Source organism: Geospiza fortis, unplaced genomic scaffold, assembly GCF_000277835.1.
Source record: "Geospiza fortis unplaced genomic scaffold, GeoFor_1.0 scaffold166, whole genome shotgun sequence".
NCBI lineage: Eukaryota > Metazoa > Chordata > Aves > Passeriformes > Thraupidae > Geospiza > Geospiza fortis.
This window is the reverse complement of record NW_005054310.1, coordinates 7,253,969-7,270,334: the sequence shown is the minus strand read 5'-3', so window position 1 is coordinate 7,270,334 and position 16,366 is coordinate 7,253,969. Positions and strand designations below refer to the sequence as shown.

General features: G+C 40.4%; 1 protein-coding gene across 2 annotated transcripts in view; it reads left to right on the top strand.

Moving 5' to 3' along the window:
* Positions 1-15,324, top strand: part of MSRB3 (methionine sulfoxide reductase B3) — a 59,183-nt gene extending 43,859 nt beyond the window's left edge. For both annotated transcript variants that reach the window (XM_005419238.2, XM_031055619.1), the window contains 2 exons: positions 7,733-7,830; positions 12,845-15,324. In XM_005419238.2, the coding sequence (XP_005419295.1) occupies positions 7,733-7,830; positions 12,845-13,009 (263 nt within the window). In that variant the 3' untranslated portion in view covers positions 13,010-15,324. The remainder of the gene's footprint in view (positions 1-7,732; positions 7,831-12,844) is intronic.
* Positions 15,325-16,366: the final 1,042 nt, after the last annotated feature.

Sequence of the window (16,366 nt, the reverse complement as noted above, 5' to 3'; positions counted from 1 at the left end):
GTTTGTTTAATTCAGTGTAGTAACACTTTCCCTTGTTTCAAGGGAAGACTAGTGGGAAGGGAAAATTATAACTTTACAGTTGAGATGAGAATGTGTTTGTCCAGCTGTCCTGTCTTGTCTGCTAGAGCATTCAATACTAGAGGCACTAGTGAAGGAGGTTCACAGAAAGAATATAGCTGCAAAAGGAAGACAGTACAGGCTTTGGGGTTTTTGGTATTAAAATTAATTCAGTAACCTCTGTGGTTTCAGTTTTAAGCATGCAGCTGAGTTCTGGCTGTTCTTTACAAACTTTATTTCCCAGACATGCATAACAATACTAAAAGGAAAATATTTCAACAAACAATTTGTGCATGTTCATTACTTGAAAGACACCATGACAAATTTTTCAAATATGTATTTCATCTATGACTGCTGTTCATTTCAGTGCCAGATGTTGATTATTACAAGGTTGCATTTGCTTGGTTTTTTTAACTTTCTCTGTGAACATATTGCATTAGAATTCCAATTTTATCAAATCACTTCCATCTAAGGCCTGCCAGGTCTACTGCTATCCTGATTTACTCATTTTTTATGAAAACTTTAGCAATTTAAGTGAGTTGCACAGATAACTCATTGATATACAAATTTCAAGGTATTTTGCAATATATATATTTGTTTTACCAATACTGCTTTTGGAGGGAAAACAAAAACAACTATTTGAAGTTGAATGCTTTGGACTGAGGTTATTAGGTCAACAGTAAATTTTGAAAACTGTTTGAGAGATTTCATGATGGTATTTTAAAATTATAGCTTAAGGTTACACTGCTTCACACAGTTCTGTTTGGCTCCTTTGATGCTGAAGATCTACAGCTGACTTATGTGTAAGATATATTTTTAAAAACATTAGCCATGATTTAAAGTAACAAGAGATACTATTCAGATGAGGGGAGAAACCCGTCCTTTGGGAGGAAGTGAGTTAGGTTCAGTAGTTTGTTGAACCTGAACCAAGAAAGAAACCATTAGTAACTCAATCTTTGTAAGACATGAGGAAGATCCTAGCTCCTGCCTACCTGGAGATTTTAGCAGTGCCTTGTACATTCATGTTGAGTATTACAGAGGAAGACTCTAAAAGAACCAGCTTGTATTAATCAGTATTTTAGACCACAGTGAAAGCACAAAGGAAGCAGCTAGGGCAAGAGCAGTATTGTGATAGAGTTATTAATTGCTAAAGAGAGTAGGCCCCATGCTTTTATTGCTCAAGAGACATCAGGGGCAGTCTTGTTCTGAAAAATTCAGATGTCAAATGAAATTGTAGACGCTAAGTTTCAGATCTCCCTTAACAATAATTTTAAACAAATATAACCTCCTCCCACCAACAAGGAAATAAATCTGGATTGCATATGCTGTTTCATGGTAAGTTGTTTGGATGCTCAGAGTGCTGTAAAGGAAGAAAACAAATACCACCTTTATTCATGGCTTTCACTTTTTTTTATTTCCCAAGTGAGAAACATAAAGGAAAAAACAGATGGCAATTGTCTCATAAAAGCTGCTATTAGAAGTTCAATTGTTTTGAAAAATTCCCTTCCCACACTGTTCTGGCTGCACAGTATTTGCCTGCTGCAATAGCCCAGTTTTGCTGTTAGAGACAGGTAGTATTAGAGAGAAGCTCTATCTTTACTTTTTCTTCCAAAATTAAGTTTCATTTTATCTTTGTGTTGTTCCCTTCAACCCCCGCCTAGTACCACTCTGATGCTTTTTCAGTGTGGTCTGTTGAAAAGCATTTCTGTGTTGTCCTTCTTGTATCTGATGGTGCTGGAAAGGAATGGCCATCTTTTTTCCCATTGGAATATATATCTAATGTAAATCTGTTTGCTGGCGAACAAGAATGTTTCAATGCCTGATTCTGTTTCTAGCTACATTTAGATAAATTACATGAACCTCCACAGAAAGAAGTGTTACCTCACAGTAAAATAATTGTGAGTAAGAATATTCATTATTCATTCCTCATCATGGAGATATTAAGAAAAATAACCCAGGATGTTCTGTGCTAGCCAAAAAAAAAAGCCCTATATCTGTACAGGCATCCTACATAATAGCAACATGTCACTTTGTAGTTCTACATTAAACTTTTATGTGAGAAGTTACAGCTGTGGATGCCTATGTCTTTCAGATTCTGTTTCAATAAACCTTTGAGAAAGAAAAAAGTGAAAACCCTTCAGCTTTACAGCAGTTTCAAAGCAGAAGCTTTATTACCTTTTTTTAATCCTAATACACTTTATGTTTTTACACAGACATGGTTTCTCAGTGAAGATAAATGATGAGACTGTACCTTAAAAAGCCTTTGGGTTTTCATTAATCCACATTAGGTTAAAAGGGAATCAGAATTCTAAAAATACAGCACATCAGAGAAACAAGGTATTTTTCAGGTCAAGGTCTTCTTTTACATCTGGTGCCATTTGGTAGTTCTAACATCTTCCATCTCCCCCTACTTCTCCATCTGTAAATAACTCACTGAAGTAAATGCTTGGAATAATTACAGCAAAGAATGATAAAATGCAGGTTGGATTTAATCTCCTAGGGATCTAAAATGAAAAACAACCATGGACATCACAGTTACTGAGAAACTGGAACTCTCCAGTTGGCAGGTGTATGAGATGGGAATTATGTCAGAGTATTACATGCTTTGAGATTGCAGTTGTGCTGTTCAAAACAATGTCAAAAAGAGTATTAGTTAAGGAAAGGGGAAAAAATAGCCTCGCAGGGCTGATTTTCAAAAGCAACCTGCCATTTTGCTTCTGCAAATAATTATAGAGGCACAATTCTAACTGTTAGATGTCTATGTGCTTGCATCCATCTACTAGGAAGTTGGAGATCTAACTACAGTAAAATGTGTGCAAACTTGCAAAACTGGAGGGAAGTTTGAGATGTAAGGATTTATTAGGATGTAAGCATAACAATTCTAAAATTGATCAATCAATCAGCAGGTAGACTACTTTCCAAAAGTTTTTGAGAACAAAATGTCTTTCTTTTTTCTGCATGAGGTCAGGATTGTCCCAAGAAAGAATCCTGGAGTAGCCCACAAAATAAGGGTCTTTGGAGCTTCCTGGATTAATGTGAAAGAAACAATCTACTCCTGCTGGGGTTTCATATTTGTATCAGGAGCACAAAATGAGGGCTGGACTATGGGCACACTATTTGTGTTTGCTGCCTTCCTCTGGCACTATAGCTACTTTGGCATGTCAGTTTGACTGTTCAATTTGTCAGCTCTCTGGGACACACTGCTGTGAGCTTGCAGCTGTGTTGTCCTGGTACCCACCTTGTGCCAGCTGCCTGTATAGGTGCCCACCGTGACTAGCTCATTAGAAATACAGACTCAATCAGGTATCTGGAATAGGAGGTCTTGGAAGTGAGAACGAAGATCGCCTCTTCTGAATGATTTTAAGCCCTCTGCCCAGAGTGGCAAAAGCAGCATCCAGCATTGGTTACCAGACTCAATGTTTCTGTTTCTCCCTGTCCTGTGTTGCTGCCCAGGGCAGTACCAGGCAAGAAAGCATTCTTTGACAAAGAGGCATAAACCACTGTCTCTTTTCCAGAATAGGGAAAGCATTATACAACACAAAAGATTCAGTTTTGGTGAGGGCATGTAGAGTGAATTTTAGAAATGCTACACAGCTTTTACAAAATATTTGGGGACTGTCCTCAAAAGAGAAAGAATAGGACATGACTCTATGTGTGACTCCCAGCAGCGTAAGATCCTCTCTGTTACTCATGCAGGATGGAGCGGAAATGATCTGTCAGTAATGTTCAGTTTACACATGCTTTTCACTTAAATACTTGACAGAAGAAAGTTTCATTGCTTTAGTAAGTGTATTTTAGATCTAAGAAATTATAATTGCTGTATATTTGAAAAACTACTCATTGCTTGTGGCTTGCTTATTAACTTACCAGAAACTGGCCCTTAGGACATAGTGGCCTGACTCCCATGCAAAAGGGTTGTTGGAGTGAACACAAACACGACAGACTCCTATTTTAAATCCTGTTTATATTGCCAGTGTGGTGCAAACTGTCTGTGAATCTAAGAATGAACCCATTTAAAGTGTCTATAACGCAATAAAAATTGCTGGCAATTGCTGTGTCATACTGCCCCTCAAACTAAACTTTGCATTCAAGGATAAATGTATTCACAAATCTTAGTTGCTGTTCACACACACACAAGTGTGAATATCATTTGAAGTTGTTCATTCATCTGGTAAACTCCTTCCACCCTCATCTTCTTTCTTGCAATTACCCTTTGCCCCTTTCCTCCAGAGGCTATTTCTTCCTAGCTAGTATGTTTACCATCCTTCGAAAGGATGGCCTGGCTCCTGTTGCCCAACACATATGGGCTAGGCTTGACAGAGAGCCATCATCCAAGCAGGGTTGAGTCTTGGAACCAGGATTTGCGAAGGGTCTCCACCAGTGCTCAGCCTCTGCTGTGATAAGGGTTATGTTTCTCTCAGCTTAGCAGAAGCACGAGATCCAAAATGGTCATCTTCATCCCTATCCCTACAGGAGCATGCCCTTAACAAGTAGCCAGATAGCCTTCAAAGATGAGCTGAAGATTTAATGGACAGCTTACAGCAGCCTAAAATGTAAAGGTAGCCAATCATTTTGCAGCCTTACAGCAGGAAGGAGGCAGGAGGGCAGGAGTGGAGGGGCTGCAGCCAGGGAGACAGGTGAAGCAGCCTGGGGCCTGCAAAGTGGAGGCCACTGTTGAGTCATTTACTTCTTGTATAGACAGAAGCTTTAAGGCTGGCTTTCTGCACCACTGGGAGGTGCCTGATGTGCAGGCAAGCAGACTACTGCTGCTACAACTTGTTCCTGGCAGCTTTTGAAGCAGACAAAATGGTGCAAGAAGGCTTAGCAAGCTATCAGATGGGTTTTCCACTCTACCTCAGGAGAGGAAATGAGACTGCAAAAGGGGATTGATTTTCTGGTCAGTCTGGCTCATCAACTCAATGAGCAATTCACTCATCTTCCTCTCAAGGTCAGCAGAATGACAGTGTGTGTCACTGTGCCCTTCAGGACATTGTCTGTTCCAAGGTTTGCTCAGTTTTCAGTTAACCCTCACAGAGTTAGTGGTTGGTCCTGGGAGTGCTGGTGCCTGGCCTGCCTTGTAACTCGAGAAGAGACAGTTTGGCAGGGAGTTAAAAATACACTCTGTGGAGATTTGTTTCCTAGTCCCTCTCTTGAGGACCATATGTGGCAGTGGTGGAGCCTTTGGAATACGTGTCACATGTAGCATGAACTGACAGTCTAATCTGAAGTCACTCCAGTTGGGTACAAAGACTACTTTAGGAGAAGCTTGCCTGTTTATATAGGTTTCAGATGACTTCATTTTTAGAAGTGTATGGAGTGCATCCAAAGCAAATAATTTTTCTCTGGTGAATGGGAAGACCAAAAGGAGAAGTCCAGAGAAAGAAGGATGGATGGTCTTTCTTAATGTCAAAGCTGACATAAATACATCTCCTCCAAGCTCTTCTCACAAGATAATTTTCTCAGCAAGACACAGATTGCTTCAATCTCTGTTTTGCAGTCTTTGAAGCTTCCCCCTCATTGCTATAATGAAGGAGGCATGGTTTTCTTTGAGAATTTCTGCAACCCTGAAGTTTGCCTTCTCTAAAGGCTTTCACATGATCAGATGGTTGTTCCAAAGAGCTCTCTCTTTGAAATTCCTCTGCCATCACACAAGGGCAAACTGCAATGTCTGCTTTGCAAAATTATTAAATTAACAAACAAACAAACACATAAGGCTTCATTAAAAATATTCTGACTAGCTCAATTTTCATTAGACAGAGGCCCAGCTAAGAAGATGACAAATGGTGTTGGAAAGGAGCCACCAATTAGGAAACATCAATTTTTCTGTCAGCAGGATAACCCCTTTTACAAAACTTGTCGTGTGTTTACTCCTTTTCTGTTTGTGAAGGTAGTTGTTTGACAGTAACATTTTGCATGAGGGGAAGGATTTATAAATTGTTTTTTTACAGTTAGCATTGCTGCATTGTTTTGAGTTCCTGTTTTGTGGGATATTTTCCTTGTTCAGGGTGCTCCTCAGTCTGCCTGTTGTCTGTAACTCTTCCATTTGTAATAATTGGAGCGAGGGCGATGACTCTTCTTGTTTCTGTAGGTAGTTCTGGGGTGGAAACAATTGTGGTGGTAGGAGGCACCTTGTGAGCATAGGACTTACAACGCCTTCAGGTAGCTTAGAAATGCTACTATCTGTGTGTTCTGAAAAAGAAGAAAAACACATTTCTGAGCATTTCTTTGTTTAAAAAAATAGCCTTGTTATGCTTACATCCTTATAAATCTTCTTCCATATTTAATAATCTAGGATACAACTGAAGACATATGGGTCTTTTTCCAGTTTACACATTTTCTCTACCCACATTCGGAAAAGTTGATAGTTTCCACTCTCCTTTTACTTACTTAGAGAAAATTTTACTCACTTGTCTTTTGGAAAGCTGTATACACCCTTCATTCATCTGCATGCAGTGATTCACAGCTACTGCTGTGTTTCTTAATAGCTTATTGGAAGTCATTTTATGAAATCTTCAGTAGCAAATGCTCAACAAATATTAGGACAAGAAACTAGGAAATTCTTTATTCTTGGGCATATGGGTAATACAGGGAGAGAGCAAGAGCTGCCTGTGCATGTTATATTTGGCAAGAGACTGAATGAGAAGGACAGATAGCTGGTGAGATTTCAGATGGGCACTGGTAGATGCTGACATGACCTTAAAGCCTGTCAGTTGCTGATGTGGGAACCCTGCTTCAGGAAATGGAGCATTATGATGGTTTTTGAGGAGTGCTGAGAAGTTACTATGCAGTAGGCATCTTCTGGGTCACCACTGCCATGTTGTTTACCTGTGTTATGCAGAGGGGGAGACTTTGTGTGGAATAGTTAAAGAGTGGAAGGTCATTATTTTAGTAAGTGGCCATTACTGGTAGGTCAGGTACACATATCATCATCTAGGTCACGCAGCTCAGTGCTCAGCCATCAGCTGCTTTGAACATGTACATTAGTGAGTGCAGTTGTTTTATCCTGGATGCAGACCACATACAGATCCTCCACTAGTGTCTAACACAGTCATATTTATGGTTCCACCTGTCCATGTCTGATCTGAAGCACTCATTACTGTTTTGGCATGAGACCCAATAATAATCATCTCACTACCTCTAATGTGTGAACACATTTACCTGTGTTCAGTGCCTGAACACATCCTTTTGGGTTTGCCTTGGGGAAGGCAAAGGTTAAGGCATGTTTTGAGGCTCTAAACTGCAATTTCCCAATGACTTTTTAAAGTGTCTTTATATTGCAAAAGTATTTCTGTTCCATAAAGCCTTGCTGTTTATATTCAGGGTGGAATTTGTGGGGTTTTTTTTAAACTCGTGCTTAAAGCTGAATTGCCTTACCTGGGACCTTTGTCCCCAAGCTAAACTGCTATCACTGCTTGTGATGGAGTGCAGGAATCCCTGTGGAGATGGAGGTTGGGCAGCTAGGGGCAGCTTAGTCCTTTCCTGTAAACAACTGTACTTGGGGGGGAAGTTTTCCAAAGTACCTAAGGGATTTAGGATAAAAAAATCTCCATTTCATTATTTCCATGCTCTGGAATCAGATAAACATTTTTCAAAGTGTGATTCTGTCCTGGTTTTTGCAATGCTATCTGCCACAAAGACACCCTCTTTTTTTACCTATCTTGTTCCTCTTTTCCAGGTTGGCCTTCCTTTTATGATGTGATCAGTCCTGATGCAATTGCTTTCAACGATGATTTCTCCTATGGGATGCATCGGATTGAGATATCCTGCAGTCAGGTTAGCTTATAGCACACTCAGACCATTCCAATGGCAAAGGCTGCAAAAACCATTACAGTGTGCTGTACTTTCCTTGAGATTTGCAAACCTTTCAGTTCTATTAAATAGTAATAATTGTGAGAGAGCACAATGGGTCATAGGCATAAAAGCTGGGCGGAATGAGCTGAAGGCACAAAGGGATCATTGGAATGCACATTGTTGTCTCATGTGAGATTTAACAGAGCAGATGTAAATGGTTGGACTCGGTGCTGAGTGTACAAAAATAGTCTTCCTGAAGAGGGTCCCTTCTTAAAGGAGATTCTGAGCCTGAGCCTGTCCAACTGACTCCACATGTGAGCAGTTGAGAGAAGTCGAAAGCAGTGGAGCGAGCAGTGGAGTGTCTGTGTGCTGATTCCATCACTCTACATTACTGTGCATCCATGCTAACTTGCTCCCAACACTCATTCCCAGCACAGTCCTAATGGCTGCCTCAAATAATCCCATCCGCCGTAATAATGAAGTCAGTAGTCATTCAAAACATGCCCAAATTTTCCGTTAATCTGTCTTGTTCTACTTTCTCTCATCCTTTGTGCTGCCTTCCTTTCTGTGAAGGGAATGGCATAATCATTACCTAGCAAAGGGAGAAGCTGCTGCATTGGTGTTCAGCAGCTGTAGCCAGCAGCTTGCAGTACTCTAGCTCCACATTCTCAAACTCCTCCTGAGAGAAGGAGCAGCTTCATTTGGGCAGTGATAATTTGCTCTTCTTCCAGCATTGTTGTGAGGGGTAAGTGATTTTATCCCTGACAATTTGCATTCTTACTAGTCAGTCAGACCTCATATATAAGGCTCAGAGTGTGTGGAGAAACTTCTCAAGAGTATCCATTAACTTCAGTCTGCATAGAGCATATGGCCCAATATGTTAATGGCCAAATTAGGGTGTCTGCTAATTTGTCATGTATACTATGAAATTCTGAAGTTTTTACATGGATTATATGCTGTAGAAGACCCATTCAACACTTTGTGGGCATATCCACTTCCCTAGCAAGGTAGCCATGAGACTGCAGATTGGGAAGCTCATGCTTCAGCAGTGGTTACTGGAATAATCAAAAATGCAGTCCAGTCTCTTTAGCTCTGCTTTATTGGCCTGAACAGTGCTAAAATCTGCTTATTGCCGACTTGCTGAGTCTATATCTGCTGACACACCTCAGGAGATGGCCAGAGCTCCTGGAGAAGCCCAAGGAAGCCTGTGGCCAGCCAAGGAATCTGGGAATGTCATTTACCTGTTACTAATCAAAGTAGTGTTAAGAGACCTGAGACCAGCAATATTAGCAGCAGTCACATGCAGACACCATAAAATCAAAGCAAAACTAAAATCTGAATTTGAAGAAAAAAATACAACCAAGGTCATATTTGCTGTATAATCCAATAGCAACTTCCTCTTCCTATCAGCTATTCCAGCTTCCTGGGGCAATAATTCCATAGATGATCAAGTCACACGGGAAAATAGCTTGAGGGGTGGTGAGCATCTTTGCAGCCAGTGCTCAGCACACCTAATAGTGCTCCATTGTGTATCTGCCCCTGGAGTGTGAATCACATATTCAGCTGCAAAAAAAAAAAAAAAAAAAAACAAAACGTAGTTTTACCACAACCTGCAAAGCAGTGGGGTTGATATGACAGACCTTGGTAGAACCAAAGGGAAATACCATCTCGCACACCCAAAACCTTATTAATCCTTTGCAGATGAAAAAGTAGTTGATTTTTCTTTGAAAGTCCTTCCCACCTGTCTGAGAGAATAAAAGAAATCTTTTTAATGTTCTTCATTATAGAAAGCAAACACAGGGGGAAATCACTGTAATATTAATCAAATACATCCATGGGATTATCCTAGAAATAACTTTCACTGGTTTTGGAACACACCCTGGGTGTATTTAAAAGGTTAGTGATTAGTGACAGGTAGAAGTTAGTACAAATGCAGTTGAAGAATACTGTAAAACTGGTTGCATCTGTTTTTTTCCTCTGTCCTGTTCAAGCATCCCTTTCCATGTGGTCTCTCTAGCTACTATTTTTCCTGTGGAAATCAATAAAATTCTGTAGTCACAAGAGTAGTGTTTATACACCAATAGCTTGGACTCTCAACTGCAGCAGCTGACTGCAAGCCGCTTTCCATGCCTCCATCAGTATATTAGAACCAGGAGGCTTGGGAGATCCAAGCATACTGACAGTTAGCAGTGACCCCCCCCTTTCCTGCTCCCAAATACATACTTGGAATGCTTTAACCATTTCACTGTCCCAGTTCATTCTGCCCAATGTATTTATGTGCAAGGCTGCAGCAGATAATTATTTCTTTTCCAGAGGCTCTGCAGGCATGTATACATGTCCTAGAAAAATGGTCAGCACCTATTATGTGTGGGGAGGACAGTAAAGACAATTCATCCTTGTACTCTCAGCTGAGTGCCAGGTTTCTTATACTGTGATACAAAGGACTGAAATACATTTCTGTTTAGGGCAGATGAGTTGATAGAGTCCTCTATTCAGAGAATCACCACATAAATTTTTGGTGAGGGGTAATCTCAAAAGGTAACAAATTTTGCAGTAATTCAATCCTGGAGTGATTCTGCCATCACAAAAAGGTAATGAGACTGCCTTGGACTTTCATACAGCTTCTCAGGTTTTGTGAGGAAAACCTTTTTGATAGATTGTCTTTGTAGTCTGTGTGTGAATATATTACTTCTATAGACCATTTCTCTCTGCAGTTTCTTTTGTTCTGTTTCTGTCCAGTAGAGAGGGAATGATTTATCTTTTGTTAAATGTTAGTCTGGAAAAGATCTGTTTAACACTTCCAGCCAGGAGGTTTTGAAGCACTCTTAGTTGAGATGAGATGATTTAATTAGGATGCTGAGCATTTAGAAAAATACTCTCCCTGGGACACTTAATTCTTTTTCCCCCCAAAGGTATGCTTATAGTCAGGTGAAATGCTTCATTGTTAGATGCCCCACGTTCAGAAACAGCTCAGGTTTTTTGCACACGCTAACATAAAAAAGGCCTTCAATGTAAAGGAAAATTATAAAAAGGGTAAGCAGTGGATAATGAAGGAAAGGATGGCAAAACAGCAGTCTTTCAGGAAGAAAACTTGAAGCTTAGTTTACTCTAGGTCCCATTCAACTTCCTTTTACTTACTTCCCTTTTTTTATCTTCCTTCCTTACAAAGCTGAGCAACTGCTGCTTAACCCAGTCATGCATGCCATTTTCTATTGCCTGTGGGAGTTTGTTCTGCTGATACCACAGGCTGGAAGCCCTTGGAAGCCCCTGCATCTGATGAAGTGTCACTGAGGCAGTCCTTGGACTGCCATGGGTGTCTCAGTGACACTTCATCAGATGCAGGGAGCCTGCTGTGGGATGTGGGATGTGGGATGTGTTTGCGTGGGTGCAACCAACAGGTGGGAGCACTGAAGCTTCACGTCTACCTGCCCTGCTCCTAAAGGCAGTGAAGATTATTGTTTCAGCTCTCATTAAATGAACAGAGTTTCTGTCCCACCTAGCTGGTGTGAGAGCCTCCCCCAGCCTTTCAGTCTATTGAGAAAGTTTAACCTGGAGGCGAAACTTTACTGAGCTTCTACAGACACCTTTCCTGCTGCTTTGGTGAATTAAAGGCCATAACAGCAGGAGAACATTAGCAACACATCAACTGCAGGGTAGAGATTTGCCATCACTAATTCATTCAGAGTTTGGAATAGTCACTATTGCCTCTATGTATTTGGAATACTATGAATTAATTAAATGTTAAGAATAATTTGCAGTCTTTAATTTTTGCTGTCTGACTGTGAGCCTGTGAGCTGGTCTGTGATCTCAATTACATCATTCCACCTCTCACTGAGATCTGCTATTGACTTGAAAGGCCAAGGCTCTTTGGTGAAGCAGCATGACTTTCCTGTTCAAGATAAATATTTCTCCAGTGCAAGGTTTTAGTTTTTTGTTTCTCATGGCAGGCTGTAAAAATGAACTTGTGGAATTCAAGTGACTAATTACAAGAAGTTCTTATCCAGATAAATTGTCAGCCATAATGTGCGGTGATAGTAATCTTAATTTTTGAATAAGGATCAGCAGGGTTAGCTTCCTCAAAATACTGTATTTGTAAAGCAGTCCTTGTAAAGCAAAGGACTGTTACCTTTCTTACAGACAAGATCAGTAGTGTTCACCCTGAATAGCACTGCAAGTATTTGGGTCTGATTCATACAGAGCAAAAGTGGCAGCAGACCATTTGTACTTTCATATTCCTTACAAAAAGCAAAATTCAGTATCAATTATAATTACTCCCAGACAGAGATTATTAGTTAAAAAATATTTTACATATCTACACTACAGGTCTTTTTCAGTCACCTGTCCCTGTCTTGTATGTACTGGAGAAATTCTTATGAGATGAGTAGGTTGGGCTCCATCCCCTCCAGGGGCAAGAAGTGCACCCAGAAGGACCTTGATGCTCAGAAGAGTGCCAGGCTATAGAACGGGGGGAAAAAGAGAAGTGTGAGAGCACACTCCAAAGAATATCTTTAGTGCTTTAGGTCCTTGCCAGAATTACCAAAGGGTTTAATTTTTAATCTACCGAGGGGTGTAGCAGATGGTAGCAGGCTGAGGAGACCCCAGAGCTGAGGCTGTCTCTTTCTTACACAGATATCCTTACAGCAGTAAGTGAAGCATGGGCAGTGCTGTCCTCACCACCATGTTTTTAGCTGTGCTCCTGCCATGAAATCATTATAGAAACACCTCAGAAATGGTGGTCCAACCAAGCATAGGCAGTGGTGTGACAGGAAACACCCTGGAAATTTGGGCTTGGAGCCTTTGGTGCCTGTGGTATCTCAGAAGATCATCTTCCTAGATCACTCCTGCAAATAAATCTAGATTGTAAATCCCACTTGAAAGGGCGATGTAGGCACCAGTGGCTTCCTTGGAAGCAGCTGCCAGTCATTGCTTAACAGCGCAGTGATGGCACTGAGCAAGCGGCACACACACGCTGATACTCTATTGTGTTTTGTTTCAGTGTGGGGCTCACCTGGGGCACATTTTTGATGATGGACCTCGCCCAACTGGCAAACGGTACTGCACAAACTCTGCTTCATTATCTTTCAAGCCAGCAGACAAGAACAACGCTGGAGAAGGCAGCGTTAATGGCAGTCCTGCCCCAACAGGCAAAGCTGAGCTGTAGGATGAAGCAAAGCCTGCAGAAAACTGCGTTGATCCCACACAGCTTACAAGGAATGTTTTCTAGTTTTCAAGTTGCCTGCTCTCTTATATCCTAAGAATGTTCAAATGTATGAAAGCATTTTGCACCATCCTTCTTCTTCCTCACCTTTTCAGAACTGAGGCCTTTCCTGCCAGTGCATTTACTGTATAATTGGATTGAAAAATGTATTGACTGAGTCCACAGGTTTTCTTTTTTCTTCTTTTCTTTGAGATTGTTTTGGAGAATCTTTAAATTGAGAGGCTTTGACATCATTAGTTCTTAGTTTCTTCTTAATACTGTGTTACTCTAGGTTTACACACTATTCCTTTTTGCGTGGGAAATGGGACTTGTGTTTATCTCCAGTCTATAGGAAACTTCTGGGCATAAGAAAATCCTGAATTCCTAGCACATCTCTGCTTTGTTCTGACTTGTGAGGCATGCAGCCTTTGGTCATATGTATCCAACCATCTCCCAGCATCAGCCTCACCTTGCAAAAACTTGTAGTTATGGCTGTTCCTTCCCAACTGAAAGAGATGGATGAGATGTTAAAAGCATCCTTTGGCTAATTTACTGCCAAAATTTCAAGGGTGTGGTTGAGAGGATGTAAACATTGTCTCAGCATCTGTGTTTCCCTTTTGTTTGGTATTTAAATCAATGTTTTAACTAGTAAGGCTCACTTTTGCAGGCTACTAATGAGGCTTTGTCTGTTTGTAAGGCCTATTCAACAAGTGTATGGCAAATCTGAATTAAAGTTGAAATCTGCAGGGGGTAATTATATGGGCAAGTGCAGAGATAAACTTGCAAAGTGAAGTAGATGAAGGATGACACTAGGCTCTTTATCTTGTCGGTTGCTACAAGGATTCAGAAACATGACAGTTTCTGCTAGAGAGAAGTTTAGGAATGAATGCAGTAGAAAGAGGGAGACCCTCCTGACTATCCAGTTTTAAAGATTAGCTGGTCTGGATGCATACTGCATACGAGATCCAGTCTTTACATTGCCATTGCAATGGCAATGTAGTGGCATGAATGACAGTGTTGGTGTAAGAAATTAATTCTAAAAAAGTCTGTCACAGTTCCAGAAATTTTCATGTAGCAAAACTCACTGTCCCATGAGATGCTTTTCACAGCTGCTTTTCGATTTTTTTGAATAACACTTAGAATTGTGCATAATACTGTTCTTTAAGCTATACTACACAGTATTTGCTACCACTTTGCCTTTAAACACTGAGAGACTTAATGAATATGGTATTTACTTCTACTAGCAAACTTTGTGACTAACATGTTTGGATCCAATTTTATTTTCAGTAGGAACAAAGCAACCACTGATTTTTATGGAAGCAGGATTGAGGTTTTTATGTCAGTGATAATAAACATATTATACAAAGTTCAAACACCCTTTGGTTAAAATATAGCTACTGTGAAAGCATATGGAATGGTCATAATTGCCTTTTTTTTAAGCAACATTAGAATGACATGAAAAAATATTAAAAAGGCAGCATCTATAAAAATGTGGTACATAAATGTGGTTTAATTCCAGATTGCTGTTCGATTTAAGTATTATCAAATTTCAGTATATTCCTGCCTTATGTTAAAGAAATATATTACTTAAGCTTCAAAACACAGTAATGTATGCTGTCCTACAGGAGATTTATTTTTGCAGGATATGGAATGCAATGAAATGAATCAATATGGTGAGGTGTATGTGATCTCTGGGAGTTAGATCATTTAATATAGGAAATGCATTGTTCTTGTGCACAAGCTATGCCATAGTGCAGTGCAAGGTAAGATAGATTTCTTTTTGTTGCTCTTAGAAGATGCTAGTAAGGGCTAGTATTGAACCCTCCAAATTTGGTTCATTCTGGTGATGATCATGACAGAGGAAACGTGGGAGCTGAGCACAATGTATAGAATAATAGAATATTTCTGTACGTTTAAATTTTGCACTCTCTAGATGCTTATAAAAACTGAATGCAAACTGTGTAGAAATAGCAAACTATATTTTCTAATATCTCTATTTTAAATATGATGTTTAAATAAGATACCTTAAAATCATGTAAGTCACATGTTATTTATATACTATATATATATATAAAATTGCACATGTTTTTTATATATATATACATACACACACATGTATTATTTGAGTATAATTTTAGCCTTCTGTACCTTTATAATAACTAAAACCTTTCCATAAGAGGGTTCAATACTTTTAAGAAATCAAATATACATTTTTCAAATCAAATTTGTTTTCATATATTTGCTGTACACAAATATAAAATAAATTTCTTTATAAATAATTTTGTTCTGCTTCCTGATTTATCTGATTTTATGTCATGTTTCTGCATCCTTCACTGCAGGGTGTCTTAGGGAACTGCTTTTACTCTGCTTTCCCCTAACTTGCTGGGAATATTACACATACAGTGCCTTATCTCCAGCAGGTTTCTGGCAGGGACACAGCACTGCAGGGTACCAGGTATCCTTGCACCTACCAGCTTTCAAGAGACTATCACAAGCACCCGGGCCTCAGCAGAGCAAGGAAATGTGTAGAGAAAGGCTCAACTTTAACTCTGCAGAAGTTTTAGCCTCTTCCAAAAGATTCAGCGTGGGATGTGGTAAGTTGCAGGCAAGCATGTCACAGGAGCCCTGCAGTGCCCAGGCTCCGTCTGCAGTGGGGAAATGTAGCTGGCAAGTTGCTTTCTGCCAAAGTTTCATCTCCAAGGATGCAGGTTTGGAATACTACTGCACAGGCAGCAGGTTATTGCCACTTGGTAAATCAGCCCTGCAGCGGGTTTTAAAAGAAAGGTGTAAGGGAGGGGTGGGAGTTGCAGGCTGTGTTTAAGCTGGCTTCCATGTGTATGTTTGTGGGAACCAGAGAGTTACATTGAAATTAAATCCCCTGCTAATTGTTCTCAAACATTGCCAGTGTCTAGATGACACACTGCACACCTGTTTACAAGTTTAGTATGATCCCTCTTAGTCTAGAAATTAATCCCTTGGGACGCTGTGCCCCACCCATCCACTGTACTTCCCTCTCAAAACTGTAGTAATTTGATATGTCTTAAATGAGGTACTAACTTGTACCCACTAAAAGGAGAGGCAGAGCTGGATGCCCCGTGCTGGCCTTGCCCTGTGCTCCCAGCCCAGCCTGGCCAGTCTGTCAGCACCCAGAGGTGCTGTGCTGAGGCACATCTTCAGAGGCATTCATCCTTTTGCTGCTGCTGCCCTGGCAGCAGACCTGGGGCATGGCTCTGTGCTCCAGTCTAGCTCAAGGCAGGCTGTGTCTTGCAGTGCATGCCATGCAGTTTTTCTTAACACCCATGCGTACTCTACCACTTCAAA